At 52.0% G+C, this 27,847-nt stretch overlaps 2 protein-coding genes across 7 annotated transcripts in view; one reads left to right on the top strand and one right to left on the bottom strand.

Annotated features, from left to right (window-relative positions):
• Nucleotides 1–10,876, top strand: part of VPS35L (VPS35 endosomal protein sorting factor like) — a 149,683-nt gene extending 138,807 nt beyond the window's left edge. The window contains exons 29-31 of one of the 2 annotated variants that reach the window (XM_039478173.2): nucleotides 2,349–2,467; nucleotides 9,349–9,495; nucleotides 10,192–10,876. In XM_039478173.2, the coding sequence (XP_039334107.1) occupies nucleotides 2,349–2,467; nucleotides 9,349–9,495; nucleotides 10,192–10,290 (365 nt within the window). In that variant the 3' untranslated portion in view covers nucleotides 10,291–10,876. The remainder of the gene's footprint in view (nucleotides 1–2,348; nucleotides 2,468–9,348; nucleotides 9,496–10,191) is intronic. The other variant, XM_039478174.2, reaches the window with a different exon arrangement.
• The window catches only part of KNOP1 (lysine rich nucleolar protein 1), a 93,589-nt gene that overhangs the window by 43,223 nt on the left and 22,519 nt on the right, over nucleotides 1–27,847 (bottom strand). For 2 of the 5 annotated variants that reach the window (XM_074381982.1, XM_074381983.1), the window contains exon 5: nucleotides 13,934–14,220. In XM_074381982.1, the coding sequence (XP_074238083.1) occupies nucleotides 13,934–14,220 (287 nt within the window). Of the gene's footprint in view, nucleotides 1–1,126; nucleotides 11,055–11,684; nucleotides 14,221–27,847 lie in introns of those variants that run through there. The other 3 variants (XM_039478176.2, XR_745156.3, XM_003930141.4) reach the window with 3 other exon arrangements.

Genomic DNA, 27,847 nt, shown 5'->3' with positions numbered 1-27,847 from the left:
GCACAGTGACCGAGATTGCAGCCCCTCCCAGGTGAGAAGCAGCGAGGGCCGCTGCTGCATCCCCCTTCTTGACCACGGAGTGCTCCGTTAGCTCCAGAGCTCTCTTTTTAGTCTGGGGGTGCAGATGCTAAACTGGGCTCCCCAGGCAGAGTGCTGCTTGTTCACACTGGTTATGCTTGGTCACTTACAAGTCCCTGTCTGGTAGTTGGAATGAAAGCGGCTGTAAAAGGATCCAGTGGGAAAGGTGTATAAGCTCCTGTGGGCATGGAAGGAAAAGAATCCAGAGCCAGTGGTTTTGTTGTAAACTCGAGGGTTTGCAGCAGGCCAAAAAAGAAAAAGAAGGAAACCACTAAAGAGTTCCTGGTAGGAACAAGTAAATACATTCTGGTCCGTTATACAGTGGACTACTATGTAGCCATGACAACAAAACAACAGAGCTGTATGCAGCAGTGCCCCTTACCCAGTGTCTTTGTTTTTTTGGGTTTTTTTTTTTTTTTTTTTTTTTTTTGAGACAGAGTCTCACTCTTTTGCTCAGGCTGGAGTGCAGTGGCTCAATCTCAGCTCACTGCAACTTCTCCCTCCAGGGTTCAAGCAATTCTGCCTAAGCCTCCTGAGTAGCTGGTACTACAGTCACACACCACCACACCCAGCTAATTTTTGTGTTTTTAGTAGAGACTGGGTTTCATTATGTTGGCCAGGCTGGTCTTGAACTTCCGACCTCAAGTGATCCACCTGCCTCAACCTTCCAAAACGTTCAGATTACAGGTGTGAGCCACTGCACTCAGCCCCAGTTTCATTTTCTGTGGTTTCAGTTACCCCACAGTCAACCTGGTCCAAAAATATGAAGTTGAAAATCTCAGAAATTTAATTCCTAAGTTTTAATTGGCACACTGTACTGAGTAGGGTGATAAAATTTCACTTTGTCTCACTCGGGATTATCATTCATCGCTTTTTCCACTTTATCCACACTGATACAACACTAACTACCCGTTACTGTATAGGAAAAAGCATAACGTATACAGGGTTTGATACTGTGTGGTTTCAGGCACCCACGGAGGGTCTTAGAACGTATCCCCCAAGGGTAAGGGATTATTGTCTGCTTGTACACATACAATACAATGATATAGAAATAACATGAAGATTTATTTTATTTATTTACAGACAGGATCTTGCTGTGTCGCTCAGACTAGAGTGCAGTCATGTGATGACCGCTCACTGAAGTCCTACTCCTGGGTGCAGTCCTCCCACCTTAGCCTCCCAAGTGTCTGGGACTACAGGTGTGAGCTACCACACCCAGCTCATTGTTTTGTTTTGTTTTTTTGTAGAGATGGGGTTTTGCTATGTTGCCCAGGCTGATCTCAGAACTGCTGGACTCAAGTGATCCTCCTGCCTGAGCCTCCCAGAGTGCTAACATTGCAGGTGTGAACCACTGATCCCAGCTCCCAAATTTATCAAGTCAAAAAAAAAAAAAAAAGTGTAAAGCAGCACACACTGTAATGTCTCTTTTGTTGCCCAGATTATGCTCTATGTGAAGGTCAGTTGAGAGGAAGGAAGGAGGGAGGGAGGAGATCAGACTCAGGCTGTCCGTGGCTGGGCCTGTCTTACTCTAGACAGTGGTTGTTACAGGACGAGACCAAGCAAACAGTGGAGGAGCTTTAGGCAAGAGACACTGTCAACGGGATTTGCACTTCTAGAGTAGTTGAAATAGAAAATCTCTGCGGTCTTTCCAAAGCCAGTTTTGAAGAGACAGTGACAGGGCGGGCAGCTGGATGCGGTAGCTAAGGGTGTGGGCTCTGGAATCAGACTTCCTGGTTTAGGATCCTAGGCAGGACCACTTCTAGCCTCATCTCTCTAAAAGGGAGGCATTAATAATATCATCTTTTGGCTGGGTGCAGTGGCTCATGCCTGTAATCCCAAGACTCTGGAAGGCTGAGGCAGGTGGATCACTTGAGGTTAGGAGTTCAAGACTAGCTTGGACAGCATGGTGAAACCCCATCTCTACTAAAAATACAAATATATATATACCAGCTACTCTTGAGGCCGAGGCAGGAGGATCGCTTGAGCCTTGAGGCAGAGGTCATAGTGAGCCGAGATCATGTCACTGCACTCCAGCCTGGGTGACAGAGAGACTCCATCTCAAAAAATAAATATATAAATAAAATCATCTCTTCTGCAGGCTGGGTGTTTTCTTTGTGATTCCCAAGGCCCTAAGCCCAGTGGGAAATTTCAGCCCTGCCATGACTTCCTGCCGTCTGCTGACGCTGTGTGACGTGACACGCGGCTGCCTCTCCCTGGCTAGCATGGCCACAGGGCTTGGGTCTGTCTCACTGTTCTTGTTTGTTCAACAGTGGACTCCAACGACAGCCTCTACGGGGGAGACTCCAAGTTCCTGGCAGAAAACAACAAGCTGTGTGAGACGGTGATGGCTCAGATCCTAGAGCATCTGAAAACCCTGGCCAAGGACGAGGTGGGTGCCCTCTGCCGTCCCCCACCGGCCTCTCGCTCTGAAAGCACAAGTTTCCGGGGTGGTTTGACATTTTCCTTTCATTCTAGAAGAGAAACTGTTGTGAGCGGTGTTTATGTGCAAACCACTTCTCCAGTGCTTTGGGGCCTTCGCTCCTGCTGTTTTCTCTGCCTGGACCCGCCTCCCCCAGGGCTTCCTCTGGCTGTTCCTTCTCGTCGTTCTAATCTCAGCTCAGGACCTCCTCAGAGAGGCCCTCCCAGAGCCTGTCTCGAGGAACCACCACCACCTGCATGCCTCTGCCCGATTGTCCCTGTAGCCCCTGATCGCCGTCTGAAATGTTCACTGTTTGTCTGTCCATCCCCTGGCTCCCCAACTAGAATGTAGTAAGCTCTGTGGGAGCAGGGACCTGCTGAGTCTTGAAGACCCGCCTGTGTCTGAATGGCAAGACAGGGACTCTGGGACCCCCCTGTAGCACTCTACACCACCCATGTCTCAATGCAGAGCCTGGCCTGAGGCAGATGTTCCATCACTACATGGTCAGTCAGTGACAGCATGGAATTGCTATACCTGGGCTCTTTCAGTGCCCACAGCAGCCCTGCGATGTAGGTGCTGTGTTTGTTTCCACTGAATGGGAAGGGACACAGGCTCAGAGAGTTATTCAGAGCCCTTGGTATTTCCTCTGTGATAAAACAGCAGATTCTAACCCCAGTTCCCAAACCTTAACTCTGCACTGCTACATTGCCCTCCTCAACCAAGGCGTTTCCACTTTTTTTTTTTTTTTTCCTTTGGGAGATGGAGTTTTGCTCTCATCGCCCAGGCTGGAGTACAATGGTGTGATCTCAGCTCACTGCAACCTCCGCCTCCTGGGTTCAAGTGACTCTCCTGCCTCAGCCTCCCAGGTAGCTGGGATTACAGGTACCCACCACTACGCCCAGCTAATTTTTTAGTAGAGATGGAGTTGCACCATGTTGGCCAGGCTGGTGTTAAACTCCTGAGCTCAAGTGATCCACCTGCCTTGGCCTCCCAAAGTGCTGGGATTACAGGCTTGAGCCACTATGTGTGGCTCACTTCATTTTAAGAGGTCGTGTGTGGTCATTATCTAGTAGGCTATGTTTTTGCACCCCCTTCAGTGTACGTTAAGTATAGTGTAAAGAACATAGATTATTCCACTTAATTCTCACAGCAGTCCCTTTATTGCTTTACAGATGAGGAAATGGAATCCTAGGGCAGTAGCTATAGAGTATGGTCAAGGCAATTTTCTGGAAGCCCTGCTCTTATCCACAAACTAGATTTTTTTTTTTTGAGACAGAGTTTCACTTTTTGTTACCCAGGCTGGAGTGCAATGGCGCGATCTCGGCTCACCGCAACCTCCGTCTCCTGGGTTCAGGCAATTCTCCTGCCTCAGCCTCCTGAGTAGCTGGGATTACAGGCACACGCCACCATGCCCAGCTAATTTTTTGTATTTTTTTAGTAGAGACGGGGTTTCACCATGTTGACCAGGATGGTCTCGATCTCTTGACCTCGTGATCCACCCGCCTTGGCCTCCCAAAGTGCTGGGATTACAGGCTTGAGCCACCACGCCCGGCCCACAAACTAGATTCTTTTATCAGATGTTGTATCTTTTATGTTTTCAGAGCAGTTTTTTTTTTTTTTTTCGTATTCTCTAAATAGCTGATTGATTTCAATGTGATTTCCATCTAGTACAACCTAAATTAACTACCTGGTTCCCTTCCCAAGCTATGCTGATGACCATGGCTTCCATTTTCCCAGTTTTGGCCCAAATGTGTGAGTGACATATGGGTCCCAGATACCCTGCCTCAAATGTGGCTGAGCCGGTTAGTTGTGTAGACATAGGTGTGTGTTGCTGTGGTTAAGGCTGATTGCTGTAGTGTAGTCAAGGTGCAGGCACGGGGAGGCTGGCAGCATCTTGGTAGTCAGAGCCAGTGCCTGGCCTGTCTGCGTTCTTCCCTGACTGTCTGCTCCACACATTTCCCCTAGATCTTGCCCTTTACCCACTAGAAGCTATTTGCTCAAAGCTCTGAGCATCTTGATTATTTTATTCCCACCTAGCAAAAGATGTTGCCTGGTAACTCATTCCTGATACCCTCCTAGCAGGAGGGGCCTCTGTTCTCTCACCTTCCTCTTCCTTCTCAGTTCCCTTCCCCAAACCTGAGATGATTTTTGGCTCTCTGGTTCTTAGTGCCTTTCCCACCATGTCCTCCTTCCAAAGCGCGTGGTCACTCCCCTCCTCCAGCTCCTTCATTCCCAACCCACTGGGTCTTCCTGGAGTTCCTCTTGTTCCTCCTGGGTTTTGCTCCTGTATCTCTCACTTCATATACTTTCAAAGCATTCAGACTCTTTCAGGACAAAATAAGATCAAAATGGATAGTAATAGTACTTTGTCACTTCCTACACTGTACAAAATACCACCCATCCTCGCCAGGCATGGTGGCTCGCGCCTATAGTCCCAGCACTTTGGGAAACCAAGGCAGGCAGGAAGGTCAGGAGATGAAGAGCATCCTGGCTAACACGGTGAAACCCCGTTAGTATCGTATTTTTAGTCTCCACTAAAAATAAAAAAATTTGCTGAATGTGGTGGTGCATGCCTGTCATCCCAGCTACTCGGGAGGCTGAGGCAGGAGAATCGCTTGAACCCAGGAGGGGAAGGTTGCAGTGAGCTGAGATTGCACCCCTGCACTCCAGCCTGGGTGACAGAGCGAGATTCTGTCTCAAAAAAAAATTACTGAGCTCAAGTGATCCACCCACCTTGGCCTTGGCCTCCGAAAGTGGTGGGGATTCTGGGCCTGAGCCACCACCCCTGGCCTTCTCCTGGTTTCTAGAAACCATCGGCTCTGGTTACACCTTCTAGTCCAGGAACCTCTTAGAACAATGACGTGTGTTTGACAAGCCACACCCACAGAAAACTTCACATGTGGTTCAAAATTACATTTCTTCATGCTGAGGCAACAGGCTGGGTTTCATCAGAGCTGGTCACTGACAGCATAAATGATCACAGCCCAGAAGCCCCAAGCTTGCAATAAAAATAGAGCCCAGAACCATATAATGTGGAGTTATTTATAATATATCTGTTTCTGTGGTAGAGATCAAGGCTGATGGTGATAGCGATTCTGAAACAAAACTCTGAGAGAACAGCAAAGATGGAATGTTTCTGGAGAACATTTCATGTCACATAAATACCAGGGATGTTCACTGAAAATGTCTGTCCATAAATGCACATTTATTAGAAAAACATCTGTCAGGTGTAGTGCCTCATGCCTATAATCCCAATACTTTGGGAGGCTGAGCAAGGAGGATTGCTTGATTCCAGGAATTTGAGACTAGCCTGGGGAACATAGTAAGACCCCATCTCTTAAAAAATACATAAAAATTAGCCAGGCATGGTGGTGCGTACCCTGAGTAGCTGGTACTACTCAGGAGGCTGAGGTGGGAGGATCGCTTGAGCCCAGGAGTTTGAGGCTGCAGTGAGCTCTGATTGCACCACTACCCTCCAACCCTGGCAGCAAAGCAAAACCCTGTCTCTAAAATAAACAAAAACACAATCATGTGGGTAGACCGAGCTGAAACTGAACATGTTATCCAGTGTTTTAATGGTGCAATTTAAAGTTTATCTAAAGCAATCACATCAGAATCTTCTAGAGTCTGGTACCCCTGGGAGCATGAGGCTTGGTACCCAGGCCCATCACAGCCCAGGAGGGGTGTGGTGGGATTTCCCACCCAGTGGGGTCGTTGGCTTCCTGCTGTGGGGAAACTCTGATGCCTGTGCTGTTCTGAGCATCACATCTCTTAGCGCTGGTAGCAACACTGCTTCCAAAATCCTCCTCTAAGGCCACGTGAAGGTGCCAGCCTCGTTTTAATGACAAGCTGTATTTTATGAAGTTGTTTGTTTGGGTGTGGTGGAGCTGGGAACCATGCCAAACCCCTAGAGCTTCCTGGAAATGACAATTCTCATAGGAAAAACAGCTCTTTTCTATTTTAAACCTCTGTGGCAAGGGGAGCGGGGTCAGGCCTGATTTGGTTCCCCAGCTACGTGTTTGTGTTTTTCTCCTTGTTTGAGTATCAGCTGGCATGTGTCTCATCCCTCAGACATGTCTCTAATGATTTCACTTTTAATGGGCTGTGGCATTTAAAACACATGCAAATTGAGCTTTTTGCTAATTGAGAAAATATGGAATGGAGAAATAGCCAATTAGGTATCGTGCTCGTTGTCTGACTTTCAAAACAATTTCTCCCCCTTCAGGGAATAGTAGTCAAAGGGCCTCTCTCTGAGGAGACTTTTAGTTGGCTTTGAAAGCGTCTTCTTTTAGCTTGGTCTTCTAGATCTAAGCAGACAGCAGGGCCCCCTGTTCTCCCAGGTATCAGACAAGGACCAGGTTAAAAGGAGAGCAGAATGGGTTCAGGTTCTCACTTGGGGCATAACTGCATTCTCTGTTAGAACAAATGAAGCCAGAACAGGCGGTCACCAGGCAGTTAAGAGTCCCTGCCCAGTAGGTGCCAGCCTGCTTACCCCATGCCAAAGTGCTGCCTTTCTCTGGGCCCGTGGGCTTGGGCGCCCACAGCACAACCTGCTCCCTGGTTATTGGGCTCTTCGAGGTCGGCTCTGCTGCTTCTGTGACTGTCACCTGCTCTAGGCTGTTGCCAAAGCAGACTCAATTTGGGGGGGTGGGGGTCATGCAAAGATTCTTAATTAATTGCCACTCAGCTACTCGTATCACCTTGCCCAACTGCATTTGAAGCTGTTCCTTTTTTCTAAGACAGGGTCTCGCTCTGTTGCTCAGGCTGGAGTGCAGTGATGTGATCATAGCTCACTGCAGCCTCAAACTCCAGGGCTCAACTGATCCTCCCGCCTCAGCCTCCTGAGTAGCTGGGACCACAGGTGTGTGCTACCATGCTCAGCTAATTTCTTTTTCTTTTCACTAGATTTTAAATTCTCATTTGGGAAAAAAAGGAAGGGGTAAATCAGTTGGCATAGCAATTAGCAGGCTCCATGTGAAATACCTGTGGAATGTTGAATGGGATGGTTAATAAGTTGGTTTTAGCCACCAAGAGTTGTTGAGAAAAGCAGGAAGAAATGTGTTTTGGTGTAAGCCCAATCAAGCCATTCTTTCTCCCCACATAAAACTGCACAGCTGAAGTGGCCTGTAGCACTGGGCAAGTCTCAGCCTCTTCTGTCTGCGATTCCTGATATGCGGCGACCCTAGGGGTGGGGCCTGGAGAGGGCTCTGAGTACGCACATAGGCTCTGGAGTCAGCTGGAGCTCAGACTCCCCTCTGCATTGCAAGGGCCCAGCTGTGGTCCTTAGGCAAGTTCCTAACCTTTCAGAGCCTCAGGTGCCTCATCTGTAGAATGGGAGTGTATTAGTTTCCTGTTGCCACTATGACTGACTGCCACAAACCTGGCACTTAAAGCAGAGCCCATTTTTGATCTCGCTGTTTGTTAGGCGAGAAGTCAGTGCTGGCTGGGGCTGCCATCTCTGTTCTGGGTTTCACACAAGGCCAGAGTCAAGGTCTTGCTAGCTGGGGCACTGGAAAGAATCGACTTCCTGTTCCTTCAGGGTACTGGCAGACTGTAGTTCCATGTGATCATGGACTGAGGTCTTGTGTCTGTTGGCCGGGCCTCCTTCTCAGCTTCTAGAAGCGGCCTGTGTTTCTCAGCTCATGGCCAGCACTGGTAGGCCTGGTTCTCCTTAGGTCTTGAATCTCTGACTTCCCTTCTTCCTCCTCTTTCCCATTTTTCTCTTCCCCTGCTTATCTCTGATTCTGGTAGGAGAAAACTTCTGCTTTTCAGGGCTGCAGTGATTCGAGTGGGCCCACTCAGGACATCTAAGATACTCTCCCTACCTTAATTCCATCTGCAGTCCCTCCATGGCAGCACCTGGATTCATGTTTGAGTAACAGGGAGGAATATTGGGAGACGCCTCTAGAATTCTGTCTACCATGGGGGGTTAGAAATGTACCTCCCCTAGTGTTGTCATGAAGGTTAAATCAGGAGAGTTGATAAAGCACAGAGCAGAATACCTGGCACACTCTTAAGGGCTCTTACACCCATTCACTGTCAGGGGGCAGAGCGGACACGAGACTTGGCAGCACTGAAGTATGGATGAAGGACCTGCCCTGGCCCCATGGGCTTCCTGAACAGCAGGTACCCACGTGTTGATGCGGCCTCTTCAGGGGCCTTTGTTGACCTTGGGGAAGTTGTATCCTCTCTCCTGGGCCTGGGGTTGCATTTTGGAGATTTTCCCTTTTGTCTCTACCATTTAAAGCTGGGGTTCAGGGCTGGTCTACCATGACATTGTGGTTAGACTTTTTTTGGCAAGATACCTCTCACATCGGATTATTGAGCAAGAAAGGAAACATCTGGTGTCTGCGTGTCAGGGCTGGAGATGGGCACTAAGGATTGAGGAGCTCTGTTCATGAGATGTCTTTTGGTCTTTTTACCAGCAGCCCAGGGGCAGGAGTACTGACTGCAGCTTTGGGTAGTTTGAGGACATATCTGAAAGAGACAAGCTGAAGCCTTTCAGTAGCTGTGCTTGCATTAAGGCAAGGCTTGTTACTCCTGGGTTACCCTTCACTCCCAACCTCGCTGAGTGGCTAGTTTCTTCCATTTCATGAGTAATGACCATCTGTGGGCACAGAGCTTCGTCATGTTACTGAATCCTTACCCTCTGCAGTGGTGACCTTCCTTTCATTTACAGATAAAGCAGCTGGGACTCTGGCAGCTTCAGCAGCTTGCCCTACAGCAAATACTTGGCAGAACTGGCACTCAGGCATGACCCACCGCCCCAAGTCAACCACAGTGTCCACAGCATGTCTGCGGGCCCGGCCTGAGCCCCAGTGCGAGGTAGTCATCTCCCTTTTCTGTTTCAGGCCCTGAAGCGCCAGAGCTCGTTGGGTCTCTCCTTCTTTAACAGCATCTTGGCCCATGGGGATCTGCGCAACAACAAGCTTAACCAGCTCTCTGTCAACCTGTGGCACCTGGCACAGAGGCACGGCTGTGCAGACACCAGGACCATGGTGAGGCGCGCGGAGGGCGTTATGAGCCCACTGGCCAGTGCACAACTGCCTTCAGCACAGCACCAGGGCCTGGATATCAGACAACCCCATACTCCCCTTTTAGAAAGGCCCTTGGTCCATTTCTGCTGATCACTTCCCAGTAGTAAAAAGCAGAGCTGGCCTAGGTAGGGTGGCTCCTGTCTATAATCCCAGCACTTTGAGAGACTGAGGCAGGAGGATCCTTGAGGTCTGGGGTTTGACACCAGCCTGGGCAACACAGTGAGACCTGGTCTCTACAAGAAATAAAAATTAGCTGGGCATGGTGGTGGGCATGGTGGTGCACATCTGTAGTCCCAGCTACTCGGGGAGGCTCCAGACGGAGAACGGCTTGAGCGCAGGAGTTTGAGGCTGCAATGAGCTGTAATCACACCACTGCACTCCAGCCTGGGTGACAGAGCAAGACCTTTACTCCAAAAGAGAAAAAAAACAGGCATAGCTTTAAAAGTCTATTCCCTCGGCACAAAAACCGTAAAACATCAGTTATTTCTGGCCACACCCAAAAATCTGATTTTTAGGGCAAGTTGCAATCCAAGGTTTTATATTAAAGACTTTGATCATTCTTCCCTCCCCTCATCCCTCAAAAGACTCCATTCTCTAAGAAGTCTAAGCTCACATAACGGCCAATTCAAAAGACCTGGATCTTTCTTTTCCTCGTAGGTGAAAACGCTAGAATATATCAAGAAGCGAAGCAAGCAGCCAGGCATGACTCACCTGACAGAGCTGGCCCTCAGACTCCCCCTGCAAACAAGGACCTGACCCCAGCCGGTCCTCGGCCTCAGGGACTCTGGCCAAATGCAGAAAGATCTCCTCTGCTGCCCCGAACTCTGACTGGAATCTAGGTTTCTCATGTTTCTTTTCTTTTTATGTATGTACAAACTGGTTTACGCTTTGGCCTCTACGCAGATTATTCTGACAGCGAAGATATGGGGGTGACAGCATTAAAATGCCATCTTCAGTGAGAAGCAGCATCTCTGTGTTTGCTTTGCACAAGTGGCCTTCCATTTCTCAGCCCCAGAAAGGATCCAATGGGCCTTTGGCAAAAGAGAAACAAGAATGTAAGTGACATCTTTCCTTTCTGGAAGGTATTTGTTTTTTCATAGCTGAGAAAAAGGACTTTGAAAAGCAGTGCCACTTTGTACCTTCAGGTTAAGAGAACGCCCAAAGTCTGGAACTCAGGCTTTATGAAAGGCAGAAATAGCGCTCCATTAACTTTTTCCTATCAAAAGCAGCTCTTGATTGGACTTAGAATCTGTGCTGGGAGATCAAAGGAGAAAGTGAGGTCAAATTTGAGATTCTCTGTGGCTTCAGTATACTCTAACAGAATAAATGTCCTGAAGGAGCACTTACGTTCATGACTGTTCATTTAATTACTTCTGACGGTCTTCCTCCAGAAGAGAGAGAACGTGTCTAAATAGTAGCCTGCTTTGCTTTGCAGCCACAATCTGAAACAGCACGTGATTCTGTCTGCTTTTCTTCCAACAGTTTGGTGGAACCTGATTCTTCTATTACTGCTGGTAAGCCTGCACCAACATTTCATTTTCAAACAATAAAAGCATTAATACTGATTGATTCATAATCTCAGGCCCACTGCCAATGTGAAAATGCATCCACATTGTGGCTTAAAAGTGCCCCAAACTATTGGGCTTCTAGAAGATACACACTGGAATTAGACATGATTACATTTCATCTTACCTCTGAGAAAACACAAGACTACAGTTAAACATTTGGTTAATCTCAGATGGTAAAAGGGCCTAAAAGATTTTTAAAATAAATTTATAGGCTAGGCATGGTGATTCACACCTGTAATCCCAGCACTTTGGGAGGCTGAGGTGGGCAGATCATCTGAGATCAGGAGTTTGAGACCAGCCTGGCCAAATGGTGAAAGCCTGCCTCTACTACAAATACGAAAATTAGCCAGGCGTGTTGTCAACATCTGTAATCCCACCTACTTGGCAGGCTGAGGCAGGAGAATCGCTTGAACCCAGGAGGTGGAGGTTGCAGTGAGCCAAGATCTCGCCACTGTATTCCAGTCTGAGCGACAAGAGCAAAACAACATCTCAAAAAAAATTTATAAAAGGACAGCAGACACAAAAACCTCTTTCCCTCCCCTCTACTAAATAAACCATACAGAAACTCAGAAAACACTGTGCTGTTGCTCAAATACTCCCAAGTGGCCTTTATTTCACAAAATTATTTTCATTAAAATTATTTTATCTACTACTTATACTGTGTGATGCTAATTAAGTGGAAAAAAAAAACAATTGGCAAATTCACATATGTTCAAGTCATTTCTTCTCCTTTGGGGCTGACCGTGTTGGACAGCATTGGTTCCAGAGCCGTCCAGTGAATTCTGACTGCTCTAACATTAACCTCAATTTGGACTTTCACACAAGGTTGGGTACCCATTATACCAAAGGCACTCCTGAATCTTGTGGGGCCCAGGCGGAGGCTAGAATTTTGTACGTCCTCGTGTGTGCAGTTTTCCCCAGCCCATTACTGAGTTCAGCGGTCTCTGAAAATCCTGGTCTGCATGGGCTGAGGTCTAGCATTAGGAATGGTGGAGCAATGACATGTAAGCCAGAATCACAGAAGAGCAAAATGATGGAAACTTCTACATGAGACCTGTATTAGGTTTTCTATTGTTACTTTAACGAATCACCACAATTTTAGCGGCTTAACACGTTATCAACTTCCTGTGACATGGCCACACATTCATCTCCTCCTCCTGCCATTCAATATCCATCTACGGAAGTCAACTGGGATTCTCTTCTGTGAGATAAAAAAGAATCTCATCAGACACATCCCTGGGGCTGGGCACGGTAGTGCACACCTGTGATCCCAGCATTTTAGGAGGCTGAGGCAGGAGGATGAGTTGAGTCCAGGAGTTTGGGACCCACCTGGACAATATAGTGAGACCCCGTCTCTACAAACAATTTAAAAACTAGCTGGTTGTTGTGCACACCTGCAGGCCCAGCTACTTGGAAGGCGAAAGTGGGAGGATCGCTTAAGTTGGACAGTAGTGGTTACAATAAACCATGATCATGCCACTACACTCCAGCCTGGGTAACAGAGTGAAACCCTATCTCAAAAAAACAAACACACACATGTCTCTGGGAATCTGCCATCTGGTTCATTTGCAGGACTAACCACTCCTCCTAAAATGCCTTGTTCAGAATCCAGTCAAAGCACAAAAAGACAAAATCCTAGCTCAGCACTTAGGGTCACAGGGAGGCTGGTGGAAAAGGCAGGTCTGCTTTAGATGCCCATTTCCCAGCAGCAGAGGAAGCTCAGCCACATGTATTTGGTGACAACTCAGACACCTCCCTGCCTACAGCTGCTCTAATACCAGAAAGGAAAAGGAGCTTGCGATTCCGGGTTCCTCATTCACACCCCACTTCGTCATACAACGTTTGTTTCCAGGCCAGGCATGTTGGTTCACCAGCACTTTGGGAGGCCGAGGCAGGCAGATCTTAGGTCAGGAGTTGGAGACCAGCCTGACCAACATGGAGAAACCCTGTCTCTACTAAAAATACAAAATTAGCCGGGCTTGGTGGTACCTGCCTATAATCCCAGCTACTTAGGAGACTGAGGCAGGAGAACCGCTTGAACTCAGGAAGCAGAGGTTACAGTGAGCCAAGATCTTGCCATTGCACTCGAGCCTCTGCAACAAGAGCAAAGCCGTCTCAAAAAAAAAAAAAAAATTGTTTCCTCAATCTAAAGACATTTCAGTCCCAATGAGGATTCTGGTGAAATGCCCGGGGGGACATTCAGAGTGGCAAATAGTGAACTTGCGGCTTCGGGCACAACACCCTGCACTTACCGGCTGGGCGACCTCAGGCAATTTTATTACTTTATCCCTGCACCTCAGTTGCCTCATCTATAAGATGGGGACAATAATAGCACCCATTTCATCATTATGAAGATTAAATGCATTAAAGAAAACACCAGTATGTGCCTAGCACCTGCTAAACACTCAACAAAGGTTATCTGTACACACCTGATGTCTCAAACAGGGACAGAAAGTTTAACACACAAACCAGGAGGACAAAACCACTCACTTGTTCTCCTGGCTCCGGAAACATGAGCTGCCCTGCCCCAGTTCATCCAAGCCCATCAAGACAGGTGTCCTTGTCCTTAATCTCCACTGGTGTTCAAATGTGAGCCAAGTGTCAGATGGCTTTCATCTGCAAGACTAAATAACCCATTTATGCCTAGTGTTCCATTACTGGAACGCTAAGCTTACGGGAGTTACTCATATCCTACTGTTCAAGGTCATCACCAAGATCTGATTTTTTACACACAAAAAATTTGTAACCTCCAGCATGAATGGATAATCAAATTGGCTGTGGCAGTTTTGGGGGGACAAAACTCTAGAGGTTAATCTTCCAGCTTGACTGACCTGGAAGCGTTCCTGTCAATGTAAAAGATCTTGTTGGGGGCGGTGGAAAAGCCGAGGCCGGCTCCCCGGCTGTACTTCCAGCTCATGGCCCGGTCGAAGTCCCGCTGCAGGTTCTGCTGCAGGCTGTCTGCTGCCTTCTTGCTGAGGGCCATGGTGGGCCTTGTAGTGGCGCTTGGAGGGCGGCTGAACGAGGACACATTTTTGAAGCCACCCATAAGTTTCAGAAATTTCAGTTTCTGTTCCTCGTTCTCAAAAGTAGCGGTATCCCACTGGCCAAACTGGGTTCCCTGTGAGGAGAGGAAAAAGGTGGCTATTTTCCTTGAGTCCAAAACCCTTTCCTTCCCCTGCCGCCAGCCTCACAAGAGAGGGCCCAGCACATTAGATGGCTACTGTGTACCAGGCACAAGGCACAGTGCTAGTAAGCTCAACAGTGGATTATTCCGTTAATCCTAACAAGAGCCCTGTGAGAAACACTGTTGTCATTCCCATTGCACAGAGGAGGAAATAGAGGTCTGCAGCTTAGCTGGAGACAGAAACCTAACTAGTGACCCCTGGAATTCCAGACCAGGTCCAGCCAACATCACTACACACCTCCTTCCCTAACACAGCACAGAGCACAGTGTGCCTCCCCTCATAACAGTACACCACCCTGCACCTCTCTACACAGCGCCCCTCCTCCATACACAGCACACACTCCTCTGCATCCCTACACAGCACACTCCCGGCGCCTCGCTACACAGCGTGCCCCCACACCTCCCTACACAGCACACCCCCACACCCTCCCGCCTCCCTACACAGCACACCCCCACACCCTCCCGCCTCCCTACACAGCACACCCCCACCCCCTACACCCTCCCTACACAGCACACCCCCACCCCCTCCCACCTCCCTACACAGCACAACGACACCCCCCCCGCCTCCCTACACACTGTACTCCCTCCACATCCCTACATAGTGCACTCCCCCCACCTCCATACACAGTGTACTCGACCCACCCCCCTACACAGGGCACCTCCCTCTACCTCTACCTACCTACACAGTGTACTCCCTCCACCTCCCTACACAGTGTACGCCCCCTACCTCCCTAAACAGTGTACTCACTCCACCTCCCTACACAGGGCACCTCACCCCACCTCCCTACGCAGCCTACTCCCTCCACCTCCCTACACAGGGAACCTCCCTACACAGGGCACCTCCATCCACCTTCCTACAAAGTGTACTCCCTCAACTTCCCTACACAGGGCACCGCCCCCCATCTCCCTACACAGGGCACCTCCCTCTACCTCCACCTCCCTACACAGTGTACTCCTTCGACCTCCCTACACAGTGTACCCCCCCCACCTCCCTAAACAGTGTACTCTCTCCATCTCCCTACACACTATACTCCCCCCACCTCCATACAAAGGGCACCTCCCCACACGCCCATACACAGTGTACTCCCTCCACCTCCCTACACAGGGCAACCCCCTACACAGGGAACCTCAATCCACCTCCATACACAGTGTGCTAGCTCAACTTCCCTAAACAGGGCACCTCCCTCCACCTCCCCACACAGGGCACCGCCCCCCACCGCCCTACACAGGGCACCTCCCCTTACCTCCCTACACAGTGTACTCCCCCCACCTCCCTACACAGTGTACTCCACCTCCCTATACAGTGTACTCCATCTCCCTACACAATGTACTCTGCCCACCTCAATACAGTGTACTCCACCTCCCTACACAGGGCACCTCCCCACACTTCCCTACACAGGGCACCTCCCTTCACCTCCCTACAAAGTGTACTCCCCAAACCTCCCTACACAGTGTACTACCCATACATCCCTACATAGTGTACTCCACCTTCCTACACAGTGTACTCCCTCCAACTCCCTACACAGTGTACTACACCTCCCTACACAATGTGCTCCCTCCACCTCCAAACACAGGGAACCTCCCAAACCTGCATACACAGTGTACTCCCTCCACCTCCCTACACAGTGTACTACCTCCACCTCCCTACACAGGGCACCTCCCTCCACCTCCACCTCCCTACACAGTGTACTCCCTCCACGTCCCTACACAGGGCACCTCCCGCCAACTCCACCTACATACACAGTGTACTCCCTCCAACTCCATACACAGTGTACTCCCTCGACCTCCCTACACAGTATACTCCACCTCCTTACACAGTGTACTACCTCCACCTCCCTACACAGGGAACCTCCCTCCATCTCCACCTCCACCTCCCTACACAGTGTACTCCCTCCACCTCTCTACACAGTGTACTCACTCCACCACCCTACACAGGGAACCTCCCTCCATCTCCACCTCCACCTCCCTACACAGTGTACTCCCTCCACCTCTCTACACAGTGTATTCACTCCACCACCCTACACAGTGTACTCCCTCCACCTCCCTACACAGTGTACTCCCTCCATCTCCCTACACAGTGTAATCCTTCCACCTCCCTACACTGTGTACTCCCTCCACCTCCCTATACAGGGAAACTCCCTCCACCTCCACTTCCCTACACAGTGTACTCCCTCTACCTCCCTACACAGTGGACTCCTTCCACCTCCCTACACAGGGCACTTCCCTCCATCTCCACTTCCCTACACAGTATACTCCCTCCACCTCCCTACACAGTGTACTCCCTCTACCTCCCTATACAGTGCACCTTCCTCCACCTCCACCTCCCTACACAGTGTACTCCCTTCACCTCCCTACACAGTGTACTCCCGTCACCTCCTTACACAGGGCACCTCCCTCTATCTCCACCTCCATACACAGTGTACTCCCACCACCTCCCTACACAGTGTACTCCCTACACAGTGCACCTCCCTCCACCTCCACCTCCCTACAGAGTGTACTCCCTCCACCTCCCTACACAGTATACTCCACCTCCATACACAGTGTACTCCCTTCACCTCCCTACACAGTGTACTCCCCCAACCTCCCTACACAGTCTACTCCACCTCCCTATACAATGTACTCCGCCCACCTCCCTACACAGTGTACTCCACCTCCCTACACAGGGCACTTCCCCACACTTCCCTACACAGGGCACCTCCCTACACAGTGTACTCCCCAAACCTCCCTACACAGTGTACTGCCTCTACATCCCTACACAGTGTACTCCACCTTCCTACACAGTGTACTCCCGCCACCTCCCTACACAGTGTACTACTAAACCTCCCTACACAATGTACACCCTCCACCTCCAAACACAGGGAACCACCCAAACCTCCATACACAGTGTACTCCCTCCACCTCCCTACACAGTGTACTCCCTCCACCTCCCTACACAGTGTACTCCCCTCACCTCCCTATACAGTGCACCTCCATCAACCTCCACCTCCCTACACAGGGTACCTCCCCCTACATCCCTACACAGGGCACCTCCCTCCACCTACCTAAACAGGGCACCTCCCTCCACCTCCACCTCCCGACACAGTGTACTCCACCAACCTCCCTACACAGTATACGCTGTCCACCTCCCTACACAGTGTACTCCCTCCACTGCCCTACACAGTGTACTCCGTCAAACTCCCTACAAAGGGCACCTACCCCAATCTCCCTACACAGTATATTCCCTCCACCTCCTTACACAGGGGATCATGCCCCATCTCCCTACACAGTGTACTCCCTCCACTTCCCTACACAGTGTACCGCCGCCACCTCCCTACACAGTGTACTCCCTCCACTTCCCTACATAGTGTACTCCTTAAACCTCCCTATACAGGGCACCTCCATCCACCTCCACCTCCCTACACAGTGTACTCCCTCCAATTCCCTACACAGTGTACTCCCTCCACCTCCCTACACAGTGTACTCCCTCCACCTCCCTACACGGGGCACCTCCCTCCATATCCACCTCCATACACAGTGTACACCACCTCCCTACACAGTGTACTACAACTCCCTACACAATGTACTCCCTCCACCTCCCTACACAGGGCACCTCCCCCCACCTCCCTACACAGTGTACTCCCTCCACTTCCCTACACAGGGCACCTCACTCCATCTCCCTACACAGTGTACTCCCTCCACCTCCATACACAGTGCACCTCCCTCAACCTCCCTACACAGGGGACCTCCCTCCATATCCACCTCTCTACACAGTGTACTCCCTCCAACTCCCTACACAGTGTACACCACCTCCCTACACAGTGTATTCCCTCCACCTAATTACACAGTGTATTCCACCTCCCTACATAGTGTACTCCCTCCACCTCCCTACACAGGGCACATCCCCCCACTTCCCTATACAGTGTACTCCCTCCACCTCCCTACACAGTGTACTCCACCTCCCTATAATGTACTCCCTCCACCTCCCTACACAGTGTACTCCACCTCCCTACACAGTGTACTCCCTCCACCTCCCTACACAGTGTACTCCACCTCCCTATAATGTACTCCCTCCACCTCCCTACACAGTGTACTCCCTCCACCTACCGACACAGTATACTCTACCTCCCTACACTGTGTACTCCCTTCATGTCCCTACACAGGGCACCTCTCTCCATCTCCACCTCCCTACACAGTGGACTACCGCCACCTCCCTACACAGTGTACTCCTCCTCCCTACACAGGGTACCTCTCGACACTTCCCTACACAGTGCACATCCCCTCACCTCAATACACCGTGTACTCCCCTCACCTCCCTACACAGTGCACTACACCTCCATACACAATGTACTTCCTCCACCTCCCTACACAGGGCATCTCCAGAACCTCCCTACACAGTGTACTCCCTCCACCTCCCTACACAGTGTACTACTCCCTGGACCTCCCTACAGAGTGTACTCCCTCCACCTCCCTACACAGTGTACACCCTACACCTCCCTACACAGTATACTCCACCTCCCTACACAGTGTACTCCCTCCACCTCCCTACACATGGCACCTCCCTCTATCTCCACCTCACTACACAGTGTACTCCCTCCACTTCACTTGAGTGTACTCCACCTCGCTACACAGTGTACTCCCTCCACCTCCCTAAACAATATACTACCTCCACCTCCCTACGCAGGGCACCTCACCCCACCTCTCTACAGTGTACTCCCTCCACTTCCCTACACATTGTACTCCCTCCACCTCCCTACACAGTGTACTCCCCCAACCTCCCTACACAGTGTACTCCCTCCACCTCCTTACACAGTGTATTCCCCACACCTCCCTATAAAGGGCACCTCCCTCCACCTCCACCTCCCTACACACTGTACTCCCTCTACCTCCCTATACAGTATACTCCACCTCCCTACACACTGTACTCCCTCCACCTCCCTACACAGCGCACCTCCCTCCATCTCCACCTCCCTACACAGTGCACTCCCTCCACCTCCCTACACAGTGTACTCCACCTCCCTATACAGTGTACTCCCTCCACCACCCTACACAGTGTACTCCCTCCACCTACCTACACAGTGTACTCCCTACACCTCCCTACCCAGTGTACTCCCTCTACCTCCCTATACAGGGCACCTCCATCCACCTCCAACTCCTTACACAGTGTACTCCCTCCATCTCCCTACACAGTGTTCTCCCTCCACCTCCCTACACAGTATACTTAACCTCCCTACACAGTGTACTCCCTCCACCTCCCTACACAGGGCACCTCCCTCGATATCCACCTTCCTACACAGTGTACTACCTCCACCTCCCTACACAGTGTACACCACCTTCCTACACAGTGTACTACCTCCACCTCCCTACACAGTGTACACCACCTCCCTACATAGGGCACCTTCCTCCACTGCCCTACACAGTGTACTCCCTCCACCTCCCTACAGAGTGTACTCCCTCCACCTCCCTACACAGGGCACCTCCATCCATCTCCCTATACAGGGCACCTCCCCGGACTTCTCTAGACATTGTACTTCGCCCACCTGGCTACATAGTGTAGTGCCCCCACCTCCCTACACAGTGTACTCCTTTCATCTTCCTGCACAGTGTACACCCTCCACCTCCAGGCACAGTGTACTCCCCCCACCTCCCTACACAGTGTACTATACCTCCCTACACAGGGCACCTCCCCACACCTTCCTACACAGGGCACCACCCTCCCCTCCCTACACACTCTAGTCTCCTAACCTCCCTTCGCAGGGCACCTCCCCCGACCAACATACAAAGCCTACTCCCTCCACCTCCATACACAGTGTACTCTCTCCACTTCGACAACCTCCCTAAACAGTGTACTTCACATCTCTACGTAGTGTACTCCGTCCACCTCCCTACACAGTGTACTCCCTCCACCTCCCTACACAGTGTACTCCCTCCACCTCCCTATACAGGGCACCTCCCTCAACCTCCACCTCCCTACACAGTGTACTCCCTTGTCCTACCTACACACTGTATTCCACCTCCCTACACAGTGTACTCCCTCCACCCACCTACATAGTTTCCTCTCTCCACCTCCCCCCACAGGGCACCTCCCCCCACATCCCTAAACAGTGTACTCCCTCAAACTCTCTACACAGTGTATTTTCCTCCACCTCCCTACACAGTGTACTCTGTCCACCTCCCTACACAGGGCACCTCCCCACACCTCCCTACACAGGGCACCACCCTCCCTCCCTACACAATGCAGTCCCCAAACCTCCTTTCACAGGGTACTCCCCCCCACCAACCTACAAGAGTGTACTCGCTCCACCTCCAAACACAGTATACTCACTCCACCTCAGTACACAGTGTACTCCCTCCACCTCCCTACAGTGTACTTCCTCCACTTCCCTACACATTGTACTCCCTTCACCTCCCTACAAAGTGTAATCCCTCCATCTCCCTACACAGTGTACTCCCCCCACCTCCCTACACAGTGTACTCCAACTGCCTACACAGTGTACTCCCCCCACCTCCCTACACAGTGTACTCCCTGCACCTTCATACATGGTGTACTACCTCAACCTCCCTATACAGGGAACCTCCCTCCACCTCTACCTCCTTATACAGTTTACACCCTCGACCTCCCTACACAGTGTACTCTCTCCACCTCCACCCACCTCCCTAAACAGTGTACTTCAAATCCCTACATAGTGTACTCCCCCCACCTGCCTACACAGTGTACTCCCTCCACCTCGCTACATAGTGTACTCCCTCGACCTACCTACATAGTGTATTCGGACTCCCTACACAGTATACTCCTTCCATCTCCCTACACAGTGTACTCCCCCCACCTCCCTAGACAGTGTACTCCCTCCACCTCCCTAACACAGTGTACTCCCCCCACCTACCTCCACAGTGTACTCCCCCCACCTCCCTACACAGGGCACCTCCCGTCGTCCCCCTACACAGTGTACTCCCTCCACCTACAAACACAGGGCTCCTACCCCCAACTCCCTACACAGGGCACCTCCTTCGTCCTCGCTATGCTATGTACTCCCTCCACCTCCCTAACACAGTGTACTCCCCCCACCTCCCTCCACAGTGTACTCCCCCCACCTCCCTACACAGTGTACTCCCTTCACCTACCTACACAGTTTACTCCCGCCACCTCCATACACAGGGCACCTCCTGTCGTCCCCCTGCACAGTGTACTCCCTCCACCTACGAACACAGGGCTCCTACCCCCAACTCCCTACACAGGGCACCTCCTTAGTCCTCCCTATGCTGTGTACTCCCTCCACCTCCCTACACAGTGTACTCCATCTCGCTACACAGTGTAATCCCTCCGCCTCCCTACATAGTGTACTCCCTCCACCTCCCTACACAGCATACTCCCACCACCTCCCTACACAGTGTACTCCACCTCCCTAAACAGTGTATTCCCTCCACCTTCCTACACAGTGTACTTCCCCCACCTCCCTACACAGTGTACTATACCACCCTACACAGGGCACCTCCCCACACCTCCCTACACAGGGCACCACCCTCCCCTCCCAACACAGTGTAGTCCCTGGGCCTCCCTTCACAGGGCACCTCCCGTGACCACCCTACAGGGTGTGCTACCTCCACCTCCATACACAGTGTACTCCCTCCAACTCCCTACACAGAGTAATCCCTCCATTTCCCTACACAGTGTACCCTTTTCACCTCCCTAAAAAGTGTACTCCCTCCACCTCCCTCCATCTCCCTACACAGTGTATTCCCACCACATCCCTACACAGTGTACCCCACCTCCCTACACAGCGTACTCCATCTACCTCCCTACACAGTGTACTCCCCCCACCTACCTACACAGTGTAGAACACATCCCTACACAGGCCACCTCCCCCGACCTCCCTACACAGTGTACTCCAACACCTCCTTACACAGGGCCCCTCTCCAAGCTCACTACACAGTGTACTCCCTCCACCTCCCAACACAGTGTACTCCCTTCACCTCCCTACACATTGTACGTCCTCAACCTCTCTATAGGGGGCACCACCCTAAATCTCCACTTCCCTACACAGTGTACTCCCTCTAACTCCCTACACAGTGTATTCCCTCCACCTCTCTACACAGTGTACTCCCCCCACCTACCTACACAGTGTACACCCCATCCCTACACAGTGTACTCCCTCCACCTCCCTACATAGGGCACCATCCGCACCTCCCTACACAGGACACCTCCCTCCACCTCCCTCCACAGTGTACTCCCTCCACCTCCCAACCCAGGGTACCTCCTTCCACCTCCACTTCACTACGCAGTGTACTCCCTTCACTTCTCCACATAGTGTACTCCCTCCACGTCCCTACAAATGGTACTCCCTACACCTCCACACGCAGGGTACCTCCCCCCACCTCCCTACACAAAGTACCTCCCTCCACCTCCCTACACAGTGTACTCCCTCCACCTCCCTACACAGGGCACCTCCATCCACCTCCCTATAAAGGGCACCTCCCCCAACTTCTCTAGACAGTGTACTCCACCCACCTCACTACAGAGTGTACTGCCCCCACCTCCCTACACAGTGTACTCCCTCCACCTCCCTGCACAGTGTACTCCATCCATCTCCCTGCACAGTGTACTTCGCCACCTTCCTACACAGTGTACTCCACCTCCCTACACAGAACATCTCCCCAGACGACCCTACACAGTGCATTCCCTCCACCTCCCTACACAGTGTACTCCCTCCACCTCCCTACACAGGGCGCCTCCCTCCATCTACACCTCCCTACACAGTGTACACCACCTCCAGAAACAGTGTACCCCCTCCACCTCTCTACACAGGATACTTCCTCCACCTCCCTACACAGTGTACTCCACCTCCCTAGAGTGTACTCCCTTCACCTCCCTACACAGCGTACTCCCGCCACCTCCCTACACAGTGTACTCCACCCAACTCCCTACACAGTGTACTCCACCCAACTCCCTACACAGTGTACTCCTTCCACCTCTCTACACAGTGTACACCCTCCACCTCCCTAGACAGTGTACTCCCTCAACCTCCCTATATAGGGCACCTGCCTCTAACCCCAACTCCCTACACAGTGTACTTCCTCAACCTCCCTCCACAGTGTACTCCTCCAAGTCCACACACAGTGTACTCCCTCGACCTCCCTACACAGTGTACTCCCACCATCTCCCTACATAGTATACTCCATCCTCCTCCCTACACAGGGCACCTCCCTCGACCTCCCTACACAGTGTACCCCCTCCATTTCCCTATACAGGGTGCTCCCTCCACCTCCTACACAGGGCACCTCCCTCCACCTCCCTACCCAGTGTACTCCCCCTTCGGCTCCCTACAAAGGGTACCTTCCCCAACCTCCCTAAACAGGGCACCTCCCTCCACCTCCCTACACAGTGTACTCCGTCCATGTACCTACACAGGGTACCTCCCTCCACCTCAACCTCGCTACACAGTGTACTCCCTTCACCTCCCTACACAGTGTATTCCCTCCACCTCCCTACACAGGGCACCTCCCTCCACCTCCCTACACAGTGTACTCCCTCCACCTCCCTACACAGGGCACCTCCCTCCACCTCCCTACACAGTGTACTCCCTCTACCTCCCTACACAGGGCACCTCCCTCCACCTCCCTACACAGTGTACTCCCTCCACCTCCATACACAGGACACCTCCATACCCTTCCTATACTGGGCACCTCCCCCAACCTCTCTAGACTGTGTACTCAACCCACTTCCCTACAAAGTTTACTCCCCCCACATCCCTACACAGTGTATTCCACCTCCCTACACAGTGTACTCCCTCCACCTCCCTACACACTGTATTCCCTCCACCTCTCTACACAGTGAACTCCCTCCACCTCCCCACACAGTGTACTCCCTCGACTTCCCTACACAGTGTACCCCCTCCACCTGCCTACACACAGGACCTCCCCGGACATCCCTACACAGTGTACTCCCTCCACCTTCCGACACAGGGGACCTCCCCCACCTCCCTAAACAGTGTACTCGCTTCACCTCCTTATACAAGGCACCTCCCTCCATGTCCACCTCCATACACAGTGTCCTCCCATAACCTCCCTACACAGGTCACCTCACTCCAGCTCCCTACACAGTGTACTCCCCCAACCTCCCTACACAGGGCAACTCCCTCCACCTCCCTACACAGTGTACTCCACTCACCTCCCTACACAGGGCACCTCCCCCCACCTCCATACACAGTGTACTCCCTCCACCTCCCTACACAGTGTATTCTGTCAACCTCCCTACACAGCGTACCTCCCTCCACCTCCATACACAGTGTACTCCCTCCACCTACCTACACAGGGCACCACCCTTTACCACCGCCTCCCTACACAGTGTACTCATCCCACCTCCCTACACAGTGTACTCCACACAGCACCCTACACAATGTACTCCCTCCACTTCCCTACAAAGTTTACCTCCCCCCACCTCCCTACACAGGGCATCTTTCTCCAACTCCATCTCCCTACACAGTGTACTCCCTCCAGGTCCCTACACAGTGTACTCCCCCAACCTCCCTACACACTGTACTCTCTCCACCTCCCTACACAGGGCACCTCCCTCCACCTCCACCTCCCTAAAAAGTGTACTCCCTCCACCTCCCTACACAGTGTACTCCCTCGACCTTCGAACACAGTGTACTCCATCCACCTCCCTATACAGGGCACCTCCCTCCACCTCCGTACACAGTGTACTCCCTCCACCTCCCTACACAGGGCACCTCCCCCACCTCCCTACACAGTGTACTCCGTCCACCTCCATACACAGGGCACCTCCCTCCACCTCCAACACCCTACACAGTGTATTCTCCCGACCACCCTACACAGGTCACCTCCCCTCACCTCCCTACACAGTGTACGACCTCCACCTCCCTACACAGGGCACCTCCCTCCAACTCCACCTCCCTACACAATGTACTCCCTCCAATTCCATACACAGTGTACTCCCTCCACCTCCCTACACAGTATATTCCACGCCCCTACACAGTGTACTCCCTCCACCTCCCTAAACAAGGAACCTCCCTCCATCTCCACCTCCCTACACAGTGTACTCCACCGCCCTACACAGTGTACTCCCTCCACCGCCCTACACAGTGTACTCCCTCCACCTCCCTACACAATGTACTCCTTCCACCTCCCTACACAGAGCACTTCCCCCCACGCCCAACAGTGTACTCCCTCCACCTCCCTACACAGTGTACTCCCTCCAACTCCCTACACAGTGTACTCTCTCCACCTCCCTACACAGTGTACTCCCTCCAACTCCCTACACAGTGTACTCTCTCCACCTCCCTACACAGTGTACTCCCTCCACCTTCCTACACAGTGTACTCCCCACACCTCCTTATACAGGGCACCTCCCTCCACCTCCATGTCCCTACACACTGTACTCCCTCAAACTCCCTACACAGTGTACTCCCACCACCTCCCTACACGGGGCACCTCCCTCCACCTCCCTACACAATGTACAAACTGCAACTCCCTTCACAGGGCAACTCCCGCCACCTCCACCTCCATACACAGTGTACCCCCTCCACTTCCCAACACAAGGTACTCCCTCCACCTCCCTACACAGCACACTTATCCCACCTCCCTACACAGTGTACTCCATCCACCTCTGTATACAGGGCACCTCCCTCCACATCCACCACCCTACACAGTGTATCCCCCTACCACCCTACACAGGTCACCTCCCCTCACCTCCCTACACAGTGTACTCCCTTCATATACCTACACAGTGAACTCCCTCCACCTTCCTACACAGGGCACCTCCCTCCACCTCAACCTCCCTACACAGTGTATTCCCTCCACCTCCTTATACAGTGTACTCTCTCCATCTCCTCACATAGTGTACTCCACCTCCCTACACAGTATACTCCCCCCACCTCCCTACACACTGTACTCCCCCTCCCTAAACAGGGTACTCCCTCCACCTCCCTACATAGGGCACCACAGGCACCTCAGTACACAGGGCCCCTCCCTCCACCTCCCTACACAGTGTACTCCCTCCACCTCCCTACACAGGGTACCTACCTCCACTTCCCTACACATTGTACTCCCTCCAACTCCCTACACAGGGTACCTCCCCCCAAATCCCTACACAGGGCACCTCCCTCCACCTCCCTACACAATGTACTCCCTCCACCTTCCTACACAGGGCACCTCCCACAACCTCCCTCCAGTGTATTCTCTCCACCTCCCAACACCGTGTACTCCCTCCACCTCCCTACACAGTGTACTCTCTCCACCTTCCTATACAGGGCACCTCCCCCGACTTCTCCAGACAGTGTACTCTGCCCAACTTGCTACACAGTGTACTGCCCCCACCTCCCTACACAGTGTACCCCCTCCACCTCCCTAGACAGTGTACTCCCTCCACCTCCCTACACAGGGCACCTCCCTCCACCTCCACCTCCCTAAACAGTGTACCCCCTCCACCTCCCTACACAGTGTACCCACTCCACCTCCCTAGACAGTGTACTTCCTCCACCTTCCTAACCAGGGCACCTCCCTCCACCTCCACCTCCCTACACAGAGTACTCCCTACACCTCCCTACACAGTGTACTCCCTCTATGTCCCTACACAGTGTACTCCCTCCAACTCCCTACAAAGTGTACTCCCTCCATCTTCCAATACAGTATACTCCCTCGTCCTCCCTACACAGGGCAACTCCCTCCACGGGGCACCTCCCTCCACCTCCCTACACAGTGTACTCCCTCCACCTCCCTACACAGGGAACCTCTCCCCACTGCCCTACACAATGTACTTCCTCCACCTCCCTCCACAGGGCACCTACCTCAAACTTCCTACACAGTGTACTCTGTACACCTCCCTACATAGTCCACCTCCCTCAACCTCCCTATACAGTGTACTCCCTCCATCTCCCTACACAGGGCACCACGCCCCACCTCCCTACACAGTATATTCCCTCTACCTCCCTACACAGTGCACCTCCCTCCACTGCCCTACACAGTGTACTCCCTCTACCTCCCTATAAAGTGTACTCCCTCTACCTCCCTACACAGGGCACCTCCTTCCATCTCCACCTCCCTACACAGTGTAATCCCTTCACCTCCATACACAGTGTACTCCCTCCACCTCCCTATACAGCCCACCTCCCTCCATCTCAAACCTCCCTACACAGTGTACTCCCAACCAACTCCCTACACAGTGTACTCCCAACCAACTCCCTACACAGTGTACTCCCTACACCTCACTACACAGTATACTCCACGTCCCTACACTGTGTACTCCTTTAATGTCCCTAGACAGGGCACCTCCCTCCATCTCCACCTCCCTACACAGTGTACTCCACCTCCCTACACGGGGCAGCTCCCGACACTTCCCTACACAGTGCACCTCCCGTCACCTCCCTACACAGTATACTCCCCAAACCTCCCGACACAGGGGACCTACCATCACCTCCCTACTAAGTGTACTACCCCCACCTCCCTACACTGTGCACTACATCTCTATACACAAGACATTCTCTCCACCTCCCTACACAGGGCACCTCCCAAACATCCCTACAAAGTGTACTCCCTCGACCTCGCTACACAGTGTACTCCCTCCACCTCC

This window comes from Saimiri boliviensis, chromosome 12 (genome assembly GCF_048565385.1).
Source record: "Saimiri boliviensis isolate mSaiBol1 chromosome 12, mSaiBol1.pri, whole genome shotgun sequence".
Classification (NCBI taxonomy): Eukaryota; Metazoa; Chordata; class Mammalia; order Primates; family Cebidae; genus Saimiri; species Saimiri boliviensis.
This window is presented reverse-complemented; position numbering and strand designations above follow the sequence as displayed.